Source organism: Mytilus edulis, chromosome 8, assembly GCF_963676685.1.
Source record: "Mytilus edulis chromosome 8, xbMytEdul2.2, whole genome shotgun sequence".
NCBI lineage: Eukaryota > Metazoa > Mollusca > Bivalvia > Mytilida > Mytilidae > Mytilus > Mytilus edulis.
In genome coordinates this window covers 45,761,247-45,781,256 of record NC_092351.1, presented here as the reverse complement: position 1 = coordinate 45,781,256, position 20,010 = coordinate 45,761,247, and the positions used below count along the sequence as shown (strand labels likewise).

Genomic DNA, 20,010 nt, shown 5'->3' with positions numbered 1-20,010 from the left:
AGTGGCGTAGAAATCGTGTTTCCCTCTTGAGAACATAATATTGTCTTTAGTTTTACTTGGGTGCATGTTTGGCGATTGGTATCCCCTAATTTTCTAATAAAGAAAATGGGGAGATAATATAATGGGTATGTCTGTCCAAAATTATAGTTCTTTACACATTTAGTTGTACCCTCAGCAATAGCGGAGTTACATAGTAATCACTATGTCCGTTTGTCGTTACCTATTATCTGCAACTTTTCTTAGTTTGAAAAAAAATATTTCTATGTAACGGCATTGTGGGGTTCCTTATTGGATTATTTGTATTTTCAAAACAATATTGCCATTTTTCACTTTTCGGTTTTTGAGTGTGCTTTGGTACCTTCAGACTCTACTTTTACATAAATTACTGTTCCATATTGTGGGTAAATGTTATAAATTTGGGGCAAAAAGACAGCAAAGTGAAAATAATTCATTCATAACTGATGAAATTCAGAATTGTTTCTTTTTTGCAGTTACCTTTGTTCTGTATCTTATAGATACACGTAGTTTTTTTCTACAACAACATGTAGCTTTTGTTTGATCTTCACGAAAAAAACAAAAAATACTGTCAATCCACAGCTTTTTAAATTTAACAAAACAAATACAACATTAGCATTGATTTATCTCGAAAATGTAAAAAAAAAATGAATTTGAAATCGGTTTATTATGGTAATTGGCGTTTTTCAAACATTTGTTCAAGATCAACACATTTTCTGTTAAAGTTACAATAGTTACCGTGCCGGCTATATTCAACCTCATCAATAAATGATAAATTTTATTTTTATCTGCATCCTACTCTCATGAAGACATATTTTGCATAAGCTCATTCATAAAATTCATTAAAATTAAAAAGCACTCAATACCTCGAAAACAGTTACAATTCAACAATCCAATCAAAGAGATCTACACAACAGAATTATGCCATGAGTATCGTCTGATTAATCATGTGTGTTAATTGTCAAGGAACATGATTTGAAATTTCTACATAATTCTGACCCTTTACAGGAGCAACGCTCTGGACAAGTAAGGTTTTGTAGTGAACAAACACATGACTCTTTCACATGGAGATTTTCCTTTGAACGAAGACACAGGATCCTGCAAGAATTCTGTTGACATATGCCCTTTAAAATACACGGGGTGTAATGAATCATTTAACTCTCGCCAATCGTATTCTAAAGGTGACCGGATAGGGGTTTAGCAATGTTAAATGCGGTCAACATTTTTAGTTTGAAACGAAGTACGTAAAACATGCTGTTTCAGTATCGTCTCACAGGAAGGTAACCTGACTAAACTTACATCTTTACTGGTGGCAAACTTGAAAAAGTATTATGATGGAATGGTTTAAAAGAGATATTTCTGATCATAAAGCTTTGAAATTAACTTTCATGCCCAAACAAGTGCTTCATCTTTGTCATTATTACCGAAACTCTAAAAAAAAACTGAAATAGTCGTGCGTGTCCTTCGCAGTTTTGTAGACAGTTTGTATACCTATTACGAACAGAGACGAAGTTGCGTCACATCCGGTAAGTGCATGTACAGCAGGCAATAGTTACAAAATGTTGGGGAAAGACAGACACATAGTTTGTGAATGGATGAAAATCTTCGCCTTCATTTACACTGCCAATGTTCCCCGTCTGCACCCACAACTCGCTTGTATGTGTCCTATTTTTATAGAAGCGAACACACAGAACAATCACATTCGTAATAGAGGTCCGTTTGATTGTTTTCCCTTCTTCGTATCGAAGTTTAAGGTATTGTCCTTCCCTTGTGTGCTAAACAAGTTAAAAAAAAGCCATGAACATTGTTGGTATAAATAACTTTGACAATTTCGGAATTAACAACCGTTCTGACTATTTAAAGCTCACATCAGGTGGAATCTTAGGGGATTTGTCAAAGTTTCCTAGTTAGGAATACTTCTCTCCTCAATAATCTGATACACTTTCATTATACTGATGGTTTAAGCAATATCTTCGCTAGTCTGATACTTTCGTTTGTTATTATTAAGTAAATGCTTATGAAAAATGTACCAAAGATTTGAGACCTTATAAAGCCTATGCGGAAACGTATAAACATATTTTTCAATACTGCGTTACCAGACTTATTAATTCTGATTTGACATATCTAAAATAGGAGCTTGGTTCTTATTACAGAGTTATGTTCAACTTATTATCATTCACAGTGGTTTTTATTGACAAACAATTAAGGTAAAAACAATTACCAACAAAGTGGAACTATACAGAGATAAATTACTTAGACTAAAATATGTCATGTTTTACAAGATATTTGGACCGAGTAATTATTCTTTTTTGTGAATACCCATGGTGTCAATAAACTTGCAAATATGGCATCTGAGACAGAGACTTGATATTGGTAATTCTAATGCAATTATTTTGTATCAAGGATTCTGATTGGATGACAGTTAGCGTACAATTCTCTATCTCCTTGTCTGTAACTAAGGAAGCCGACATTTTGAATTGCTGAATGTATTGACATGTAATTTCTACATTAATAAGTAAAACAACTCACATGTTGCACCTAAAAATCTTCTTTTTTTCAAACTTTATTACATTCTGAAGCGGCACAGAAGCCAGAAAACGCCCGGTGTTTATGTTTGACGCCGGAAGCATACCTATGACGTCACCTAGTGTAGGGACCAAAGAAGATAACATCTTTTCGTGGAATTTTCTTTAATGAAGATTTTACACTGAAATAATGATTGAAATTTAATTGTGAACTTGTTTTGCATTAGAATAGAGATAACTGTATTGTATTTGAAGCTTTTGCGGACGTCCATCGGTAGTTTTACTGTCGCAAATACCCGTTTACCTGTCTCCGCTCCGCGTCGCCAGGTAAACTAAATTTGCGACAGTAAAACTACCGATGGACGTCTTTAAAGCTTCAAATACAATACATTTATCTCTTAAATATTTCTTTTTGACCATCTCTATCCTAGTTGAAAGAAAAAGTGCTAGAATTTGTTTTAGCAATATCAAAAATAATACTACAGATTCCTATACGCACTAAACATTTATTAATGAAATAAATGCAACCGAGACAAAATAGGGGTTACACGTATAATCAGATATTGTGAGAAAACAACAGGTCAAGACCTTTTGATGTCATTTTGCAACATTAGTGCAAAATTGTACTGACTCACAAAATGTCACTACTGGTATGTAAGATGAGTTTGTTTTCAAGTATGTAGTGGCAATACTAGTTAGCTAATTTGATTAATAAGCTAAAAAGAAAATGCAAGCTAACAACATTTGATCTGTTTAAGGGGAATATATTCTCAACTAGACAAAACAAATCAGTCAAGAAATGAATATACTATGCTGAGTGCATATAAGTGTTGCGTTTCATTTCACATATCGTCGCTGGGCTTCTAAAATGTTGTAAATTACAAAATTTTAAAGAAAAAAATATCTCACAAACAGGCTTTGAAACTTTTGACATAATGCATGCGTCCAAAACGTCGTATGTGAACTTGAACATTATTGTAAATAGCAGTGAAATAAAAACTTTGACATTTCTGGATTATCCAAGAACTTAAATTATTTTCACAGAAATAAAGAAATGTACAATTATTGTTTTCCCAAAGCCATTCTACAACGATTTTCAAGTTTTCATACAACATTTTGGAAGCAAACTTTACAAACAACTGACATTGGCAATTTTGTAATATGTCTTATTTCACACATTTTTATTGGTCTAACTGTAAGCTATTTTGTAATACCAAAGATTTCCTCCCGCCCAGACCATTGGTGTCAAAAAGTATTTTTAGCCAAAAAAGTCATATACGACATTTTAGAAGCCCAGCGACGATATGTATTATTTAAAAATCTTATGTTTTGAATATTTTTTATTTCCAATGCATTGGTATTCGTCTGTTAAAATAATGGACCGTGTTTGTTATATCTCCTCTTCCTCTGGCAGATGGTCCTTCATCATTTACACTAGGGTCTACTTTAGTCTTCGTGGGTTGCCTGTCTTGCCTGTCTTGCCTGTCTTGCCTGTCTTGCCCATAAATATTGTGTCTCTCTGAGAATTTTATCAACCTGTCTTCTCGAATGTTGTTTCCACCATATGAAATATTTTGATTCACTGTTAACGCTACGTTTTGTTTCTGTGCTTTCTGAGCTTTTTGTGGTTTTTGTGGGTCGGCTTGTAGAACCTTTCTAGGCAGTAATCCTTTATCGACAAAAATTTTCTGGTTTCTGTAAAAATCCTCCGCCGTTTCAACGTTTGCAGTTTTCTTTAAATGTTTGTGGTCAAAATATGCTTTATGGATGTCGTCATAAACATTCAAATTGTTTTTAATTCTATGGTTATTTGGTGGAACGCCGTAATATTGTAGAACACGCGACAGAGTTGAAGGATGTGACGTAATATTTTGTCTTATTCTTTTTGTCCTTGTCTTTTGTATAGGTGTTGACGATATTCTAAAATGATCATCTCCATCAAGCGAAGTTGAACCTACAATTACATATCACGTTAAGACTGTCAATACATAAACAAATGGAGATTTGCAATATCAATGACTTTTAAAAATACTATGAATGGGGTGTACATAAATGAAACAGCTAGTGCAATACTATACTACAATAATTTAATTTTGGATGTAACGCGTCTTCTGATTGGCTGACGTTATTTTGTTATGGCCCATAGACATAATTTAGTCATGTGATCGTGACGTCATCAACCTTTTTTCTTGGTTTTCTATGGTTTAAAATGGAATTTAGAATTAAATTATAAGAAATGACGTAATATTTTTTCTGTCTATTCGAAATAACATAAAAAATGTGGTGCACACTGTTAAATAACCTGCTACGCTCGTTATTCAGTGTGCACCAAATTTTTTATGTTATTTCTTCATAGACAGAAAAAATATTACAGTCATTCCTTAAATGTTAATTATACCCATTTGATAGCATTCATATTTTGACAAGTAAACAAACAGAACAAGATTGTGTTCGTTTGTTTAAACAATCAATAAACAATATAAACACAGCTTATACAGCTCCTGGGGTTCGTGTTGTTTATTCTTTAGTGTTATATGTTGTGTCATGTGTACTGTTGTTTGTCTGTTTGTCTTTATCTTTTTTAGCCATGGCGTTGTCAGTTTATTTTCAATTTATGAGTTTGACTGTCCCTCTGGTATCTTTCGTCCCTTTTTTATACAGTTATGCATCTGTGATGGGTGTGTTGGTTCGTATGTCTTAAATGGTCATATTTAGAACAATTTGATGTTATTGGTGATGGAATGTTTTAATTCTTTCAATTTTGTTATGGTTTTGGCCTTCATACAATTTATTCGAGATTCATTCATGAATCTGGAGTTGAAATGCGCGGCTGATACTAGTCAGAATTAGTGCAACAATAAAATATATAACGTATTTTCTTGATTCAACAATTCATCATTTCGGAGATTAATCGATTTTTTGTCCATCTTAATATTTTTGGTTGCATATAGAGTAGTTTTTAACCGGGTAATGGCATCGACAAAGCTATAGCAGAGGGAAACGTCATGCAATTTGTTTGTATACAAAGTCAAGCATTTGCAATTAGGTAGAGCATTCAATAATATGAAATTTACACTTTTAAGAGGAAATATAAGCATAGACAATAAATAGATTTTATTCAAAATATACTCACTATAGGAAAATATACCACTGGTTGATTCACGTTTAGGTGTATTATTCATTTCCTTTACTTTTATAGTATGTACTCTATTAGGCTTGTCAGCATTTGTATAGTGGCGGTAGTTCACACAGACTCCAATACAACCAATAATTAAAAGAGCAAGAGCTATGGCTCCAACATAAAAAGGTACTAAATCAAAACCATGTTCAGGATCTGAAAATAGGAAATATACAATATTAGGTCAATGTCAGGAAAATATCAACTTTTTTGTATGAGGCTAGGAAACTGGGGAAGGGCGAGCTTCTACCGGTTCTTATGACATTGAAATAATATTGTTTTTATACTGCAAGTGTAAAATACATTTAAAGCTTTTCAAATTGTTACACAAATACAAACTTATTTTTATCCCTTAATATACCCCTGATTGTGGGGAATGTGTTCCATGATAAAATTTACATTTATACAAATTTAGTTATTATAATATGTTACTATATATAGGAAATATATGCAGTATAAAACAATGGTATTATATTGAAAACTCATTTTCACTTTCACTGATACTGAGGCATAAAGGTATTACCAATGTTATTTCAACTAATCGGATAGAGCTTACGATTTGATTTGCATTGGACAGTCTATTTGAAGATGTGTATGATTCGGATGATTACCGTTATTATCATAATTATTTCTCATCTTATATATCAGTGTCACCAAACGGATATACACATACACTGAGTGTATGATATGGGACGAATAACTGGACATATCATTGATGAGTTTATCCTGACACACCTGTCTATGAATGGACTGTCTTAAATACGCAAAACCGGTTAAACCCCGCCCAGTCGAGTGAAATGAATCAAATAATGCGTCTAATTGAAATAAATTCTTGAAATGCTATGTTAACACCGAATTCAAATTTACTATTAAGAGTTAATGTTAACCATTAAATGAAAAGACAAAGATAAAACGAAATATGAAAAAAACATATCCAATATATTCCAATGCCATACATTTGTATGGTATCTATAACTTCGTACCACATAATTTACAAAATAACTCATTATACCATGAACCAAGCTAAGTTATTACTATCATTAATACATACATGCATACATACACTTAGTCAAAGCAAATAATTGTATAGCAATTATATCTGAAAGCGTGAAGTATATTCAAATATCAATGTAATATATTCTAAGCATTATTCATAGTATACATGCATGCAATTGCTTGTGATTACAGATAACATTTATTTAATATAGTTGTTCTACTTCTGTTAAGAATGTTTTTGTGACTCAGATGAACTTGTAGTAAAAAGTCATGATTCCAGACGATTCATAACTAGATACAGGAGATGTTGTTTGAGTACCAATGAAACAACTCTCCAAACAAGTCACAGTTTGTAAAAGTAAGTCAAATTACGGCCTTCGCGAGAAAATAAGTTTGAATCAGGAAATCTATATGAATTAAAGGATACTACTGTTACTTTCACTAAATATCTTACATGTACGACGAGATGCAATGTTTCGAATACATTTGTAATGATTTTGATACTTATTTAATCATCTACATTTTAATATGTTGGTGACCATGCATATGATCTCTTTTGAACTCACGATATCTTGTCAATTTAAATCAGAAAATACTCGCAGGCAGATAACAGTATTTTCAAACGCTATCGATCATATTACCGTTTGTAAGAATCCTTTTGGAAATATCTGGCCTCCTATGTCCAATCCGACTTGTCCTTATCTTGCCAATTCTAAGATAAAGTATGTTATTTCTAGCTTATATTTGTTTTCCGGTTTTTTTGCCATGGTTCAACTTTGAACTATTCAGCAGTTACTTTTAACATTATTATTGAGTCTTGTTCAATTGAACATCACAATAGTAGTCTTTCTTGGACAAGGAAACAGATGAGAAAGCGGCAAGGATTAAGCAAAATTACAACCTCGATTGTTAAAAATGGTATAAAAACCTTCCTATATTTCCTATAGGCTTTTATGCAGACTTCGGCAAAAACTGCAAAATTGGATATCCATTAACATGAAAGTTTTCCTCAATTCACAAACATTGGTTCCCCCGAAAATAAATGAATAAACAGTAAAAAAAACTAAATCCTACGGTATAACATGAACCCCAAAACGTGCGAGAACCGATTGCATCGACAGGTTATGTGTTTTATGTTGTACATGGGTGGGTTAATACTCATTCATTAGCATATCTTTTTGTCATGCTTAACTGATGTCATATTCAAAACAGTGTAGCTGTGGCCATTGATTGACGACCTCAAATTATCCCATTGACTGGGGCAGATTATGTGAACGTTTGTCAGTAACAACCGCTGCTCACTATGTACTTGTTAAAGGCACTTAAACTGTGGGGTCACAAAAGGTTCTCAACACCTAAATAAAGACATTAGAAAAACTAATCAGGAATAACACGATGTTTTGATTTATATCAATAATATAAATCAAAACATAAAGTTATTCCTGATTAATTTTCCGAATTATTTTAATATTAAAGGCTTTAAGAACCTTTGGTGACCCCACAGTTTAAATTTTATAATAAGTAGGTAGTGAGCAGTTGTCGTTACAGACACACTTTCACCTAATCTGCCCCAATCAGTGGGATAATTTAAGGTTGTCAATCAATGGCCACAGCTACACTGTTTTGAATATGATTCTAAGTGTGTGTTAAACATAATCATGCATGTACTATTTATATTTTTATCACAATCTAGGCGTCTCATTTTCTTAACCTTTTTGCAGAGAATCAACAGCTTTCAATTCTCTTACTCTGCCCCTGTCTGTAAAATGTAGTACGTTATTTGTTAAAGTTGGCAAATCTGATAGAATGCTCGCTTGAAACTTCATGTGAAAGGATTCTTAAATGCCATATTAACAACACTTTGAAATATTGGATGTTATTTCATTAAGACCTTCTTGTAAAAGAGGTACATCACATACTCATGACCCCATTGCTTTCTGTGTTAAATTACTCAATTTCTAGAAGGCACAGCTCTTTTGTTTAAAGTTCAAATCAAGTGACAATTATTGCATGTCAAAGCATCACTGCATGATGTTTTGTATTACAAAATAATATATTTCTTTAATGGCATATGAAAACCAACTACTTCCCGGAATTTTAGATACATAACCAATAGCAGGTACTTCAGATCTGACAAGCAGGCAAAATGTACCTTTTTGTAAAATTTGGTGCATTTTATTACAAATCAAAATCATTTTTTTAAGTCAAACAGAGTTCTATAATGATCACTTACAGCTTTCATTTGATACTAAAACTACCTAAATCATCTACATGTTTTTAAAGTTACACTCATGTGTTGGAACCACTTCGTGTTAAATATGTACTACTTTCTGTGCCTTCTGGCCGGGCCCAAATAAGTGTTGTTACACCTTTAACGGCAGGTGATGGTATTATATAGTCAGCATTACTCTTTAGGAGAATCTCAGAGATGACTATGTGCATAAGGTCCGGATGCAGTGCAAATCCCGTCATACTGAAAATAACTGATTTTTTGCAGAGTCCTATCATATAATTTGTTCACTATGCTAAAACGATTACAGGTCTTTTATAGCTTATTATGAGGCATGGGTTGTGCTCATTCTTTAAGACCATATGATGACCTATGGTTGTTATTTTTTTATGATATTTGATCTCTGGTGGAAAGTTGTTAGCAATCATTCTTCGTCTTCTTATTTTTATATTCAGTATGATGAAAACAATCATTTTCACCCCATTACTGACAAAATTTGTATATGCAGTCATACACATACTAATGACTATCTGAACACTTAATTTACATCCTATTTAAGTCATATAGAATTATACTGTAGGATTGGTTTAAAAAAAAAACCTTAATCTAAAATCATATCGATTATGCATTAAGAAAAAATTTAAGTCGAATTAAAATACTTAGTTACTATAGTTATAGATAGTAGGATAATAATACTGTAATGTAAAATATACGTAAGGTATAACTCTTAATTGTAAACAAATGCTAAATATATTGAAAAATGTACAGTATTTACAGGTGCATATATACTTACCACAATTCACTATTCATATATAAAAAGTAAAATCACAAAAATACTGAACTTAGAGGAAGATCAATTGGGAAAGTCCATAATCACATGGCAAAATCAAATAACAAAATGCATCAAAAACGAATGGACAAGAACTGTCATATTCCTGACTTGGTACAGGCATTTTCATAAAACAAACATTTATAAAAAAAAAAAAAACCCACACACAACATTTTCGTAAAGTCTCAGTCTTGGCTGTACGACTTTATGGAAAAGGGCAGAGGGAGCTTTTTATATCTTAAAAAAATCCTGTACATGTATGATGCATAAATCTGTGTTCCCTAAAAAATTAAGAACGCCCCTCTTAATATAAAACCTTGCTTAATAGCGTGTATTTTCCTTTCATTATATGTGTAGCAGAGGGTTGCTGTTTATTATGTTCCTATTGAACAAACGAACCTTTATGATGAAGAAGATGTCATTCCATCGAAAGTTTAACCTATGCATTATGATTTGATGATTTTGACAATTAAGGAATAGTCTGTGTAAAATAAAGGTGCAAGTAATATACCGGTGTTTAAAAGTCATAAATCAGAGAGAACACTTATCCATAGATACAAACTTAAACCGGTTGCATAACATAAAATACAAGGCAAAAAAAAAAAGAACAACTGGAACACTGAAATGCAACACAATATTATCGCAGACATGGTCAATATTGTAACCGGTGACAGTATAACCATCCTTTCTACTTTGATGACATAACTGCACACAACTATACTTGTCATGATGTACATGATGATTAACACAAGTGGCAGAAGAAACCGTTTACTCTTCTGGATCAACTTAAGTTTTGTATTGTCCCTTTCATGTCTCATTACTTGTTTCAGAAGTAGGATTATATGTTTTTAATATTTTTCATTTTTCATTTTAAACCAACAAAATTCTGAAATCATTATTCACGAAGATCTTATGACAAAAAGTATTTTTCGAACATACTTGATTTGATTGATAGGCTGATTGTTTCATGCAAACGCAGGACTATAACACATCAACAACTCATGTGATAGATATGTCGATCAGATTGAAAGGCGATAATTTGTATTGTCACTGGAAAATAAGGTGTATATTGAAATTAGTGGAGCAGAAATTTTGCTTAGCAACACTTACGGACTCCTCGGGCAGAGACTTGCTATAAAGGTGCTTTGATGTTTATAGAACGTGACTTTCGATCACCCTAACTAGAGTTTAGAGTCATAATATCTCAATTGAAAGGTAGAAACTTGGAATTGTAAACGATGTATATCCAGAACAAAAGCTAAGAGTATCGTTTAATGTTCTATTTTTCTATGTTGAGTTTTGCGATTGTTGTTTGTCTGTTTGTCTTTTTATTTTATTTTCTTTTTCAGCCATGGCGTTGTCAGTTTCATTTCGATCAATAAATTTGAATGTCCCTCTGGTATCTTTTGTCCCTCTTTGAAACTACATAATTTTTACATACCTGAAATGTCCGACATTGTCAAGAAATTACCGGGCGAAACAACAGATGACGCAGTTTGATCGGGTAAACAAGATCCATGATGCGTCGTCGCCTTTAAAACATCGTCTTGCCGTTGAAAAGTCTACATCAATTTAAAAAGCATTAAACGGTCATGAAATAAATAACAAATCGAATGTCTATGTCGTGCCTCCCTGTTTAGACCAACATTTTGTAAAGCATTTATCTTTCATGTATCATTATATAAAATAAGTTGTCAGTGGATATTTTTGTAAACTGCTGGAAGTTTTCCCATCTTGGTTGAAAATTGTTTATACGAGAAAAAAATGGGTTTTTTCAAAAAAGAAATTTTCACAATTACATGTACAAAGAAGGGAGATAACTGATATATAAAAAAAACCATCCGAAGACCGATTCATTACTTTATCAGGACAAGTCTGACTAACATTATTAAGATTCATAAATTTAACGAATATTGTTTATATTCAAACGTCAATTGTCAACCAAGTTGCACACATTGTATAGACACAAACAATCAGTATATCCTCAAAAAGGGTATAAGCAATTATCTTTTAGCTGTTGTTTTTTAACGTAAAATGACAAACACGTAACTGTGTATTCATGCATCATATATACAGACAAACGGCACCACTATAAAGCATGTACATATTTACGATAAGATTTAAAAAAAAAAGTAAATTACCAGCAAAATAAGATACCGAACTCTAAGGAAAATTCAAAACGGAAAGTTTCCTATCAAATGGCAAAATCAAAAGCCATAACACATCAAACGAATGAATAATGGGAAAGACAAGGTGATCATATTTCAATTAGATCCAATGACAAAAATATGTGAATATGTGTTTAAAAAAAACAACGTTAAACAAAGTTTGTCAATGTTTCTATTCGTCTTCTTACACAACAAAATAACGTACATAGCAAACCATTCTATACGTCTGACCACTAACGAGGGCTGCATCCATATTGAGTGCGGCAAGGTAAGTAGTGCTACCAGAATTTGTGTAATATAAACAACGCCAGAGTCCATCGGCTAAGAGAAAATACAAATTCTAACATGTTTATTTTTTTTACTTTCATTTACTGTTTTATCTTTTAATTATAAATTAAAACATTTCAAACTGCATTTACAACATGTGTCTCCTCAAACTGAATATTTTTGATGATCAGACTACAAAATGAAAATATGTGTTTCTTGTAAATCTTTTAAACTAAATCAACATTACAAATTAATATATGGCAACCGGTTAGAATAATGATATATAAAATTAATAGATGCCATTTAGTTAGTGCTAAACATATTCAATTCCAGCATTATGAATAAATTGATGCAAGTAACTTCTTAAAGCCCTTGATATGTCATTTTATAATACATTGTTTTAAGATATTACTATATGCCTTTCAATATTGATAGTGTTTATATAAGAGAAAAAAATGGACAAGTTATACAGACGTATGCGGAAAGGGAGGGAACAATGGGGTGCTAAGAATTTATACAAAAAAACTAAAAGTGAATATTTGTTGAGTGAGGTGGATTATGGAATATGTAAAACTACTGTGTTGGCGTTTGTTTTTGTTACAATTCAGTGTTCCTGTTGTTCCTTTGTTTTCCTTGTATAGTTAATGTGTTTCCCTCTGTTTTAGTTTGTAACCCGGATTTGTTTTCTCTTAACCGATTTATATTTTGAACACCGGTATACTACTGTTGTCTTTGTAGAAATGAGCACCCAAATCCACACCATCATCCATAGACATATAAAACTTGCGTACCTGAAAATGTCAGACTGTTATCACACGAATTGTATGTATAATTCATTTTCAGCTTGTCGGTACATGTGTCTAATTTTCCTGAGCAGCTAGCAGTTCCATCAGCCGAAATAAACTGCACATTTTCAAATGTTCTCAAAATATCACTTGGACATTTTACTGCTAAACTAGCATCGTCAGCACCTGTTCAAAAAATCAAAGTTATAGATAACATATAAAACGTTAATAAATTGCACCTTCCTAATGCCTGTAATTTCGTTAAAAAAGGGTGGGTTTTTTTTAGACGATTTTGAGGTTTATAAGCTTGAATATAAATGTTGATACCTAAAATTGTATTATGTCATTAAGTAGTCCACGTGAAGCTAATATCGTTCATATACAGAAATTGAACATATTTCCATTAAAATTTAGCATAACATGATATGATCATTGAATTATGGCGATTGATGATCATGACAGTCTGTTATAATTCATAAACATTTTATGTTTATTTATCAACTACACTAGAAATCTAAAAGTATCAAAGCTTTAAAAGAGAAAGATACCAGAGGGACAGTCAAACTCATATATCAAAAATAAATTGACAATGCATGGCTAAAAATGAAAAAAACAAACAGACAAACAATAGAACAAAATAGACAAAAAAAAATTAAACTTAAAAATAAGCAACACAAACCCCATTAAAAACTAGGGGTGATATCAGGTGCTCCGGAAGGGTAAGCATATCCTGCTCAACATTTGAATATCTAGTAAAAAAGTAATGAGAATAACGACAGGCGAACCCAAGATATTGCAAAGATGATGCATCTGTTACAAGTTTTTCTATATGCAAAACAATAATATAAAACTAACGGATCACAATAGAAACATACACGGCGCGTTTAGTAGACCTAAGTAAGATTAACAGTTTTATTTTTCTTATAAATACAAGTTCAGACATAGATCAGTCAGCATACAATGCTAGAATATTTGACAGTGCTTTTCAGAGAAAAACATTTCATACGTTTTTTCCGTTCCCATCGTATTCTATGTTACACTGTGTTCCACAGTGTCCGCCATACTGTATATCAGTTCTAAACACTAGCAATTTCCAGTGTTCATTATACAAATGTAAAATATGCAGAATAGTGTAATCAGTAAAACAAACCGTCCTTAATTAACATCACATAGGTTCCCACTTCAAAGGGTGTTTGTCTGTTACATACATCGCTGTGTGTTACTGTGTTTGCATCTGCAGAGACGTAAATTCTGTCACTGACCGTCGTTTCTATAGCTGAAATTAAAAAGGGGTAATTTTAAATGGCAGCCTACAGAAATATGACGCTTTAGATGAAATGCATGTAGTCATTTTCATTTTCAAGAAACTCCACTGTGGTATTATTCTACAGAAAAAAGGATATTTCTATAATAATTGGTATTTGTATAATAATTGACATATCTATATTATAAGAAAAACATCAGAGACATTTAATTCACAAGAAAAGGATACATTCTGAAATTATGTTATTATCTTACTCAGTCTGGTGATTCTCTAGCTGTCATTAGAATAATTCAAAGTTCATTAATTTAGATTGTTAGGACATGTTTTAATTCATATAAATGCATGCATATTTTGGTGTCAAATGTATTTGCTGGATCAGACTTAAAGTGTCTTATCATTTAAATAAAATGCATTGCTGAGCGCAGCCTGATACGACCGCAGAAGTTGAAGCCTGAACAATTGTGGCAAATGTGGACACAATATTCAAGCTTGATACTGTCTGAATTTGGATTGTGATAAAAATTTTGACACAATATAGATTTCTGACACAAAATAAATGAGGTCAAAGATACTTCAAATCTATTGCGCAATACCGTGTTATTAAAGATTTCTTCTTATAACTTTTCAAAAAATTTGAAAAAAAAATATGAATCCCTAAAAACAGTGAGAAAAAAATCATCCAACTTGGAGCAATAACCCCAAAACTCAATCCTCGCCTTCTTTTGTTGTATGGAACATCGTGGAACATTTTCAAAGAGATCCATATATTTAACCACAAGTTATTGTCTGGAAACTATAAAAATGCTTGTTTTTTACCCTTTTGGCCCCTAATTCATACATGTTGGGGGAAATATACCCATAACTCAATCACAGCATTCCCTTTGTCATATTAAACCTTGTGGTACAATGTCAAAGTGATCCATAAACTTACACACAAGTAATTGTCTGGAAACTTAAAAAAATACTTGTTTTTATTGCCCCCAGCTTTTTGGCCCTTAATTCCAAACTGTTGGCCCTATAACCCCAAAAATCAATCCAAATCTTCGTTTTGTGGCATTGCATATTCTTCTTGTGGTATTAAACATAGTGGTACACAAGTTTTTATCCTGAAACTAGAAGAATGCTTGTTTTGGGCCCCTTTTGGGTCCATAGTTCCTAAACGGTCGGGAACATCACCTAAAAGCAATCACAACCTTCGTTTTGTGGAATTGAACCTTCTTAAACATTTAATAGAGATCCATTCATTTAAACTAAAGTTATAGTCCGGAAACCAATGTTTCTTCGGACGACACCACAGACGACGACGACGACATCATACCATTATTCGATCACAGAAATTGTTTGAGGTCGTATAATGATCGGTCGAACATAACCCCCCTCAAGAATAATTAGAGTCATAATCCGTTTACCTCCCCCTTTTTTTCCCGCAAATACTTACTTGTTGCTACATGATAATAATATTTTTCAGACGTCAAGTTGTAAAACTCTAGACATATGTGTGCCCTACGACTTATACCAAGGACGTTAAAAGTGGCAGTACCTCTGAAAATGGATAAAAAAAAGTATATCTGGTATCAGTAACTTATTAAACCTATTTTACCTATACAAGTTTATTTCCTACACTAAACTGAAGTACTTATATAAAAACCTTTTAAAAGTTGGGTAAATCTTATAAATTTATGTAAAGCACACGGATTATTCACACGCATACGAGTTTCTCCTCCAGAATATGTTGGAATATCAATTACATGTATCTTTTATAGTTGATGCAGATTTTTTCAAACGAATGTTACATATTTGGTGACTAGAATGAATGAGAATATATTCATACATCTTTAAAAATAGTCCCCACACTTCACAGACTGCCTTCGCGTATTTATATGAGTATTGGGTTAATACTTCACTAATGTATGCCAACTTCGTCTTCATTTGTGTCTATTAAAATAATATACAAGTCAAATGAAGGTTACAAGATATATCAAATTACTCAAAGTTTGTGTTTGTTATTGTTTTCATGTTCTTCGACACTAAATAAATCTCTTAGGAAGTTAACGTCTTATATCACAAATGAACGGCATATATATGTGTTGTGTCTGTCGTTGCCACAAACAATTAGACCATACTGTATGTGGTATTGCCTCATTATAAAATATGATATGCCACTATCATATTGTTCTAGTCATGGTGAACTACGGTAAGTGTCATTAATGAAGCATTTACCCTTCCACAGCACCTGAATTCACTCACAGTTTTTGGAGGGACTCGAGCTGTTTTAGTTTATACTTCATGTTCTGTGTTTAGTACTTAGTTTCATTTTAACTTGTTTCCTGGTCATGGTATTGTCTGTTTTTGCGACTCGGTCATAATTTTGATTTTCCCTTCGGCTTTGTTTAATTTCTTAGACCCTTTTCTTATTTTATGCATTTAAGGTTTCAATTTCCTTGGGCAAAGTTGACCTTAGATAGACTTGGTTATTTATTTTATGTCTTTTTTATCATAAATATTTTTTTCTGTTTGAGATCTTATAAATGAATCCTTGGCATTCAAATATTCGGCTTTGAGCGTTCCTGATGAAGGTAAATCAAGAAAAGCGCTTCAGAATGATGAAATTTATAACATGTTGTTTTTATTTTTCAAACATATGAAAATGTTGATGGTTGATAAACATGTTACCTTAAATAATACTGATCATTTATAAGAGTTTTACACTCAAAATCAACCGAACTATATGAGGCAGACAGTGGTATAGAATAGCCAGAAAGTGTATTGGCTGTCAACGTTAATGTTCCTCGATCAGCACTAATCCAAGCACCTCTTAAGTCCAATGGAAACGTACACTGTGCCTCTGAAAAATATCAATTAGATTCTAAAATGAACATTTCTTTTAGAAAATATAGAGTAATTTTTGTTTCCTTATTTTAGAAAAACCAGAGACAACCATATTTCTCTGGAATAACTACCACGTAGTTTATTGTTTTGGAGTTTGGTATGACTTCCATTTTCACTGAACTAGTATACGTTTTCATTGATAGGGGCCGGCTTCTCGCTTTGTCGCAGACCCTTTGGTGGCCATCGGTTGTTACAATTGTATATGCTCTTTGGTCGGGTTGTTGTCTCTTTTAAATATTTCCCATTTCCATTCTCTATTTTAATATAGTTATGATCGACAAAAACACAATTATATAAATCATGAAAATAAGTTAATACATGTATCTACACATTGATATGCAAATCACCATATACGACTTGAAATTATATTACTAGTATATAAGAAGTTATACAATGTCACGACAAGATACTTCGTTGAAGTACTGTCCATCCATGGTACTCTGGATCGTTATCAAATGATCGTCAATACAAACAAATAATTTCATTTAGATACTTAACATCAAAACTGATAGAATTGAGAATGGAAAAGGGGGTGTTAAAGAAACAACTCGATCAAAGAGCATATATAGCTAACAATCTATTAGTATAGACAGAACAGCCAATATCGTAAAGGTTAACTTTGCATTTAATTTTAATGTTTGGTGGGTATGAACTACGGGGCAGTAAACGAACACTTGGCTTCATCTGCATGGTTTAAGATCGTGTTCATGTTGCTTAAATGTTTTGCTGTTGTGTATACTAGTAGTGCTGTCTGATTGTAAGTTTACTGTTTGCCATGGCCATGCTAGAGTTTTTCCTCATTTTTTATCGTGTTGATTTTGTGTTGTCTTCCTATTATATATTTAAAAGTTATTTTTTTAATAAAGCAATCGATTGAAAATGAATTGTATAATGGGGAAAGTGTTTTTACGTCTTGTGACTGGTTCACTATAGACAGAATTATCATTGTGAAAGATTGTCTGCTCTGATTGAACAGTCATACTTGTGTATAAATTGAATCGAATTCAGGTAACGAAAAAATCTTTCAGACAGAGACAAAAGCGTAGCAAGTACAAGAGACATGATCGATTTCATTAAATTTGCAAAAAGAATTATTATTTATCTATCATATACTATACAGACTAACTTATAGCTTCATTTCAATACATATGATAAGGTATAATTATGAAAATAGTCATAGTTACACTACCATGTACGTCATTTGGTTTCTGGTGGAGAGTTGTTTTATTTGTAACCATACCAGGCTACACATTCTATTTTTTAATACATATTTATTTGGAATATAAGTGTTTCACTTTGAATTTTCACTAAACTGTAATTCTAACTACAATAAAACTCACCTGTCCGTATTATTAAATTAAAGACAAACAAATTAATTAATCCAAATTCAGAAAATTTCATTTCACAACAAAATCCGTACCGCTCATTCTAAACGGGTCCTATCTAGATACGTTCGTGATTAACAAACAAACAGTTATTTCTTTCATAAATTAAAACGATGTAAATAACATTTACATATTTTCTTCATAACACTACAGGTGGTAACTGAAGCAGCCCATATCATATGACTAATTGAATGTGTCATATACAATACTCATTTATCAGTTCAATTTTTATTGAAATGTAATTTCAATCATCAATTTAAAAATACTTTCAAATTATCATTCTACATTTAAAATTTGTTAAAAATAAATTTCATGATTTAAATCACAATTTATTCAGTAATATTCTAATACTTCTAAGTGCACGCTTTACTTTTCGATTGAAATGCAATACATAAAAAGGTTATTGTTCACTGTGTATCAATGCCCACCCTGCATCAGTTTTTAAATTTCAAAAGTTAAAGTTCGCTCGCTTTGATTAACTTTGAACACTGAGGCGTTGTCCATCCTTTCTTATATTTGAATGGATAATATTTCAATTGCAGATCATAGATACTGATATAATAAGTATGAATTATGTTCAATACTTGTGAACTGGTACATGAAAAGTCAGTTCATTCTAGCTTTCCTTTCACTAATCTTATTCAAATATTTTTGTTTGATTTTACACTCCTTTACATACTATATAGAATACATACATACATACATCGCTTTCAACTTAGTTTAATGGATTAATGATGACTACTTCCCTTCAATGGTACAGAGTCCGATCGGTTTTTTCTAAGGCAAAGGTTGATTCTTTTATTTTCAAATTAAAATCATTTTATTTTTTATCTGTAACTTACTTTAACATTTTATTTTTTTAGGGCGAATTTTAAAATGTTTTTTTTTTTTTAGCGCTCACAGCTTAAATCTTAAGCCTCGGTCACACCTTACCGGATTGCACGAACGGACGGCTAACGGCTGAAAATAAAAATTGTCCGTTGACAAAATTATTATCCGTTGGAAGTCCGTTGATGTACTGAACGAATAAAACGGACATACAACGGATATGCAACGTACGAGAAACAGAAACGTAACGGACAGAACGGATGTCGAACGTAGTACTACATTCAACGGACGAGTACCGCATAAAACGGACACCTAACGGAAGCGTACCGGATAAAACGGACGAACAAGATATACGGAAAAAATTAAAGGCAACAATTGTAATACATGTAAGTCGCAAAAATATTCAAAATGTTTCTGTGTAACTGGTTTTGGTTTGTTCTTCAAAATGTCGTCAAAGGACAGTTTCTGGCCTGAATAAGAGCTGATTGATTGTGAAGACGTGCCCTTACTCTAAAATCGATTATGAATAAAAAGAATTCATGAACTTTAAACAATCTAATTGGCCTTTCTGACGCAAATTTTTTACTGGCATTTCCGTTCATCATCCGTTTTATCCGTTATACGTCCGGTAGAAGTCCGTTTCATATTCGT

The 20,010-nt window shown here is 32.3% G+C and overlaps 1 protein-coding gene across 2 annotated transcripts; it reads right to left on the bottom strand.

Moving 5' to 3' along the window:
* Positions 1-3,862: 3,862 nt before the first annotated feature.
* Positions 3,863-18,804, bottom strand: LOC139485712 (uncharacterized). Of its 2 annotated transcripts, XM_071270357.1 has the most exons (10): positions 18,487-18,804; positions 16,931-17,102; positions 15,696-15,799; positions 14,144-14,269; positions 13,000-13,179; positions 12,147-12,262; positions 11,215-11,335; positions 8,426-8,473; positions 5,674-5,874; positions 3,863-4,494 (listed from the first exon to the last, which is right to left on the bottom strand). In XM_071270357.1, the coding sequence occupies exons 1-10, from the start codon at positions 18,545-18,547 to the stop codon at positions 3,881-3,883; spliced, it is 1,743 nt and encodes a 580-aa protein (XP_071126458.1). In that variant the 5' UTR covers positions 18,548-18,804; the 3' UTR covers positions 3,863-3,880. The 2 variants fall into 2 exon arrangements, with proteins under 2 accessions (XP_071126458.1, XP_071126459.1); XM_071270358.1 differs by lacking the exon at positions 8,426-8,473 and having other exon boundaries at positions 18,487-18,665.
* Between the last annotated feature and the right edge of the window lie 1,206 nt (positions 18,805-20,010).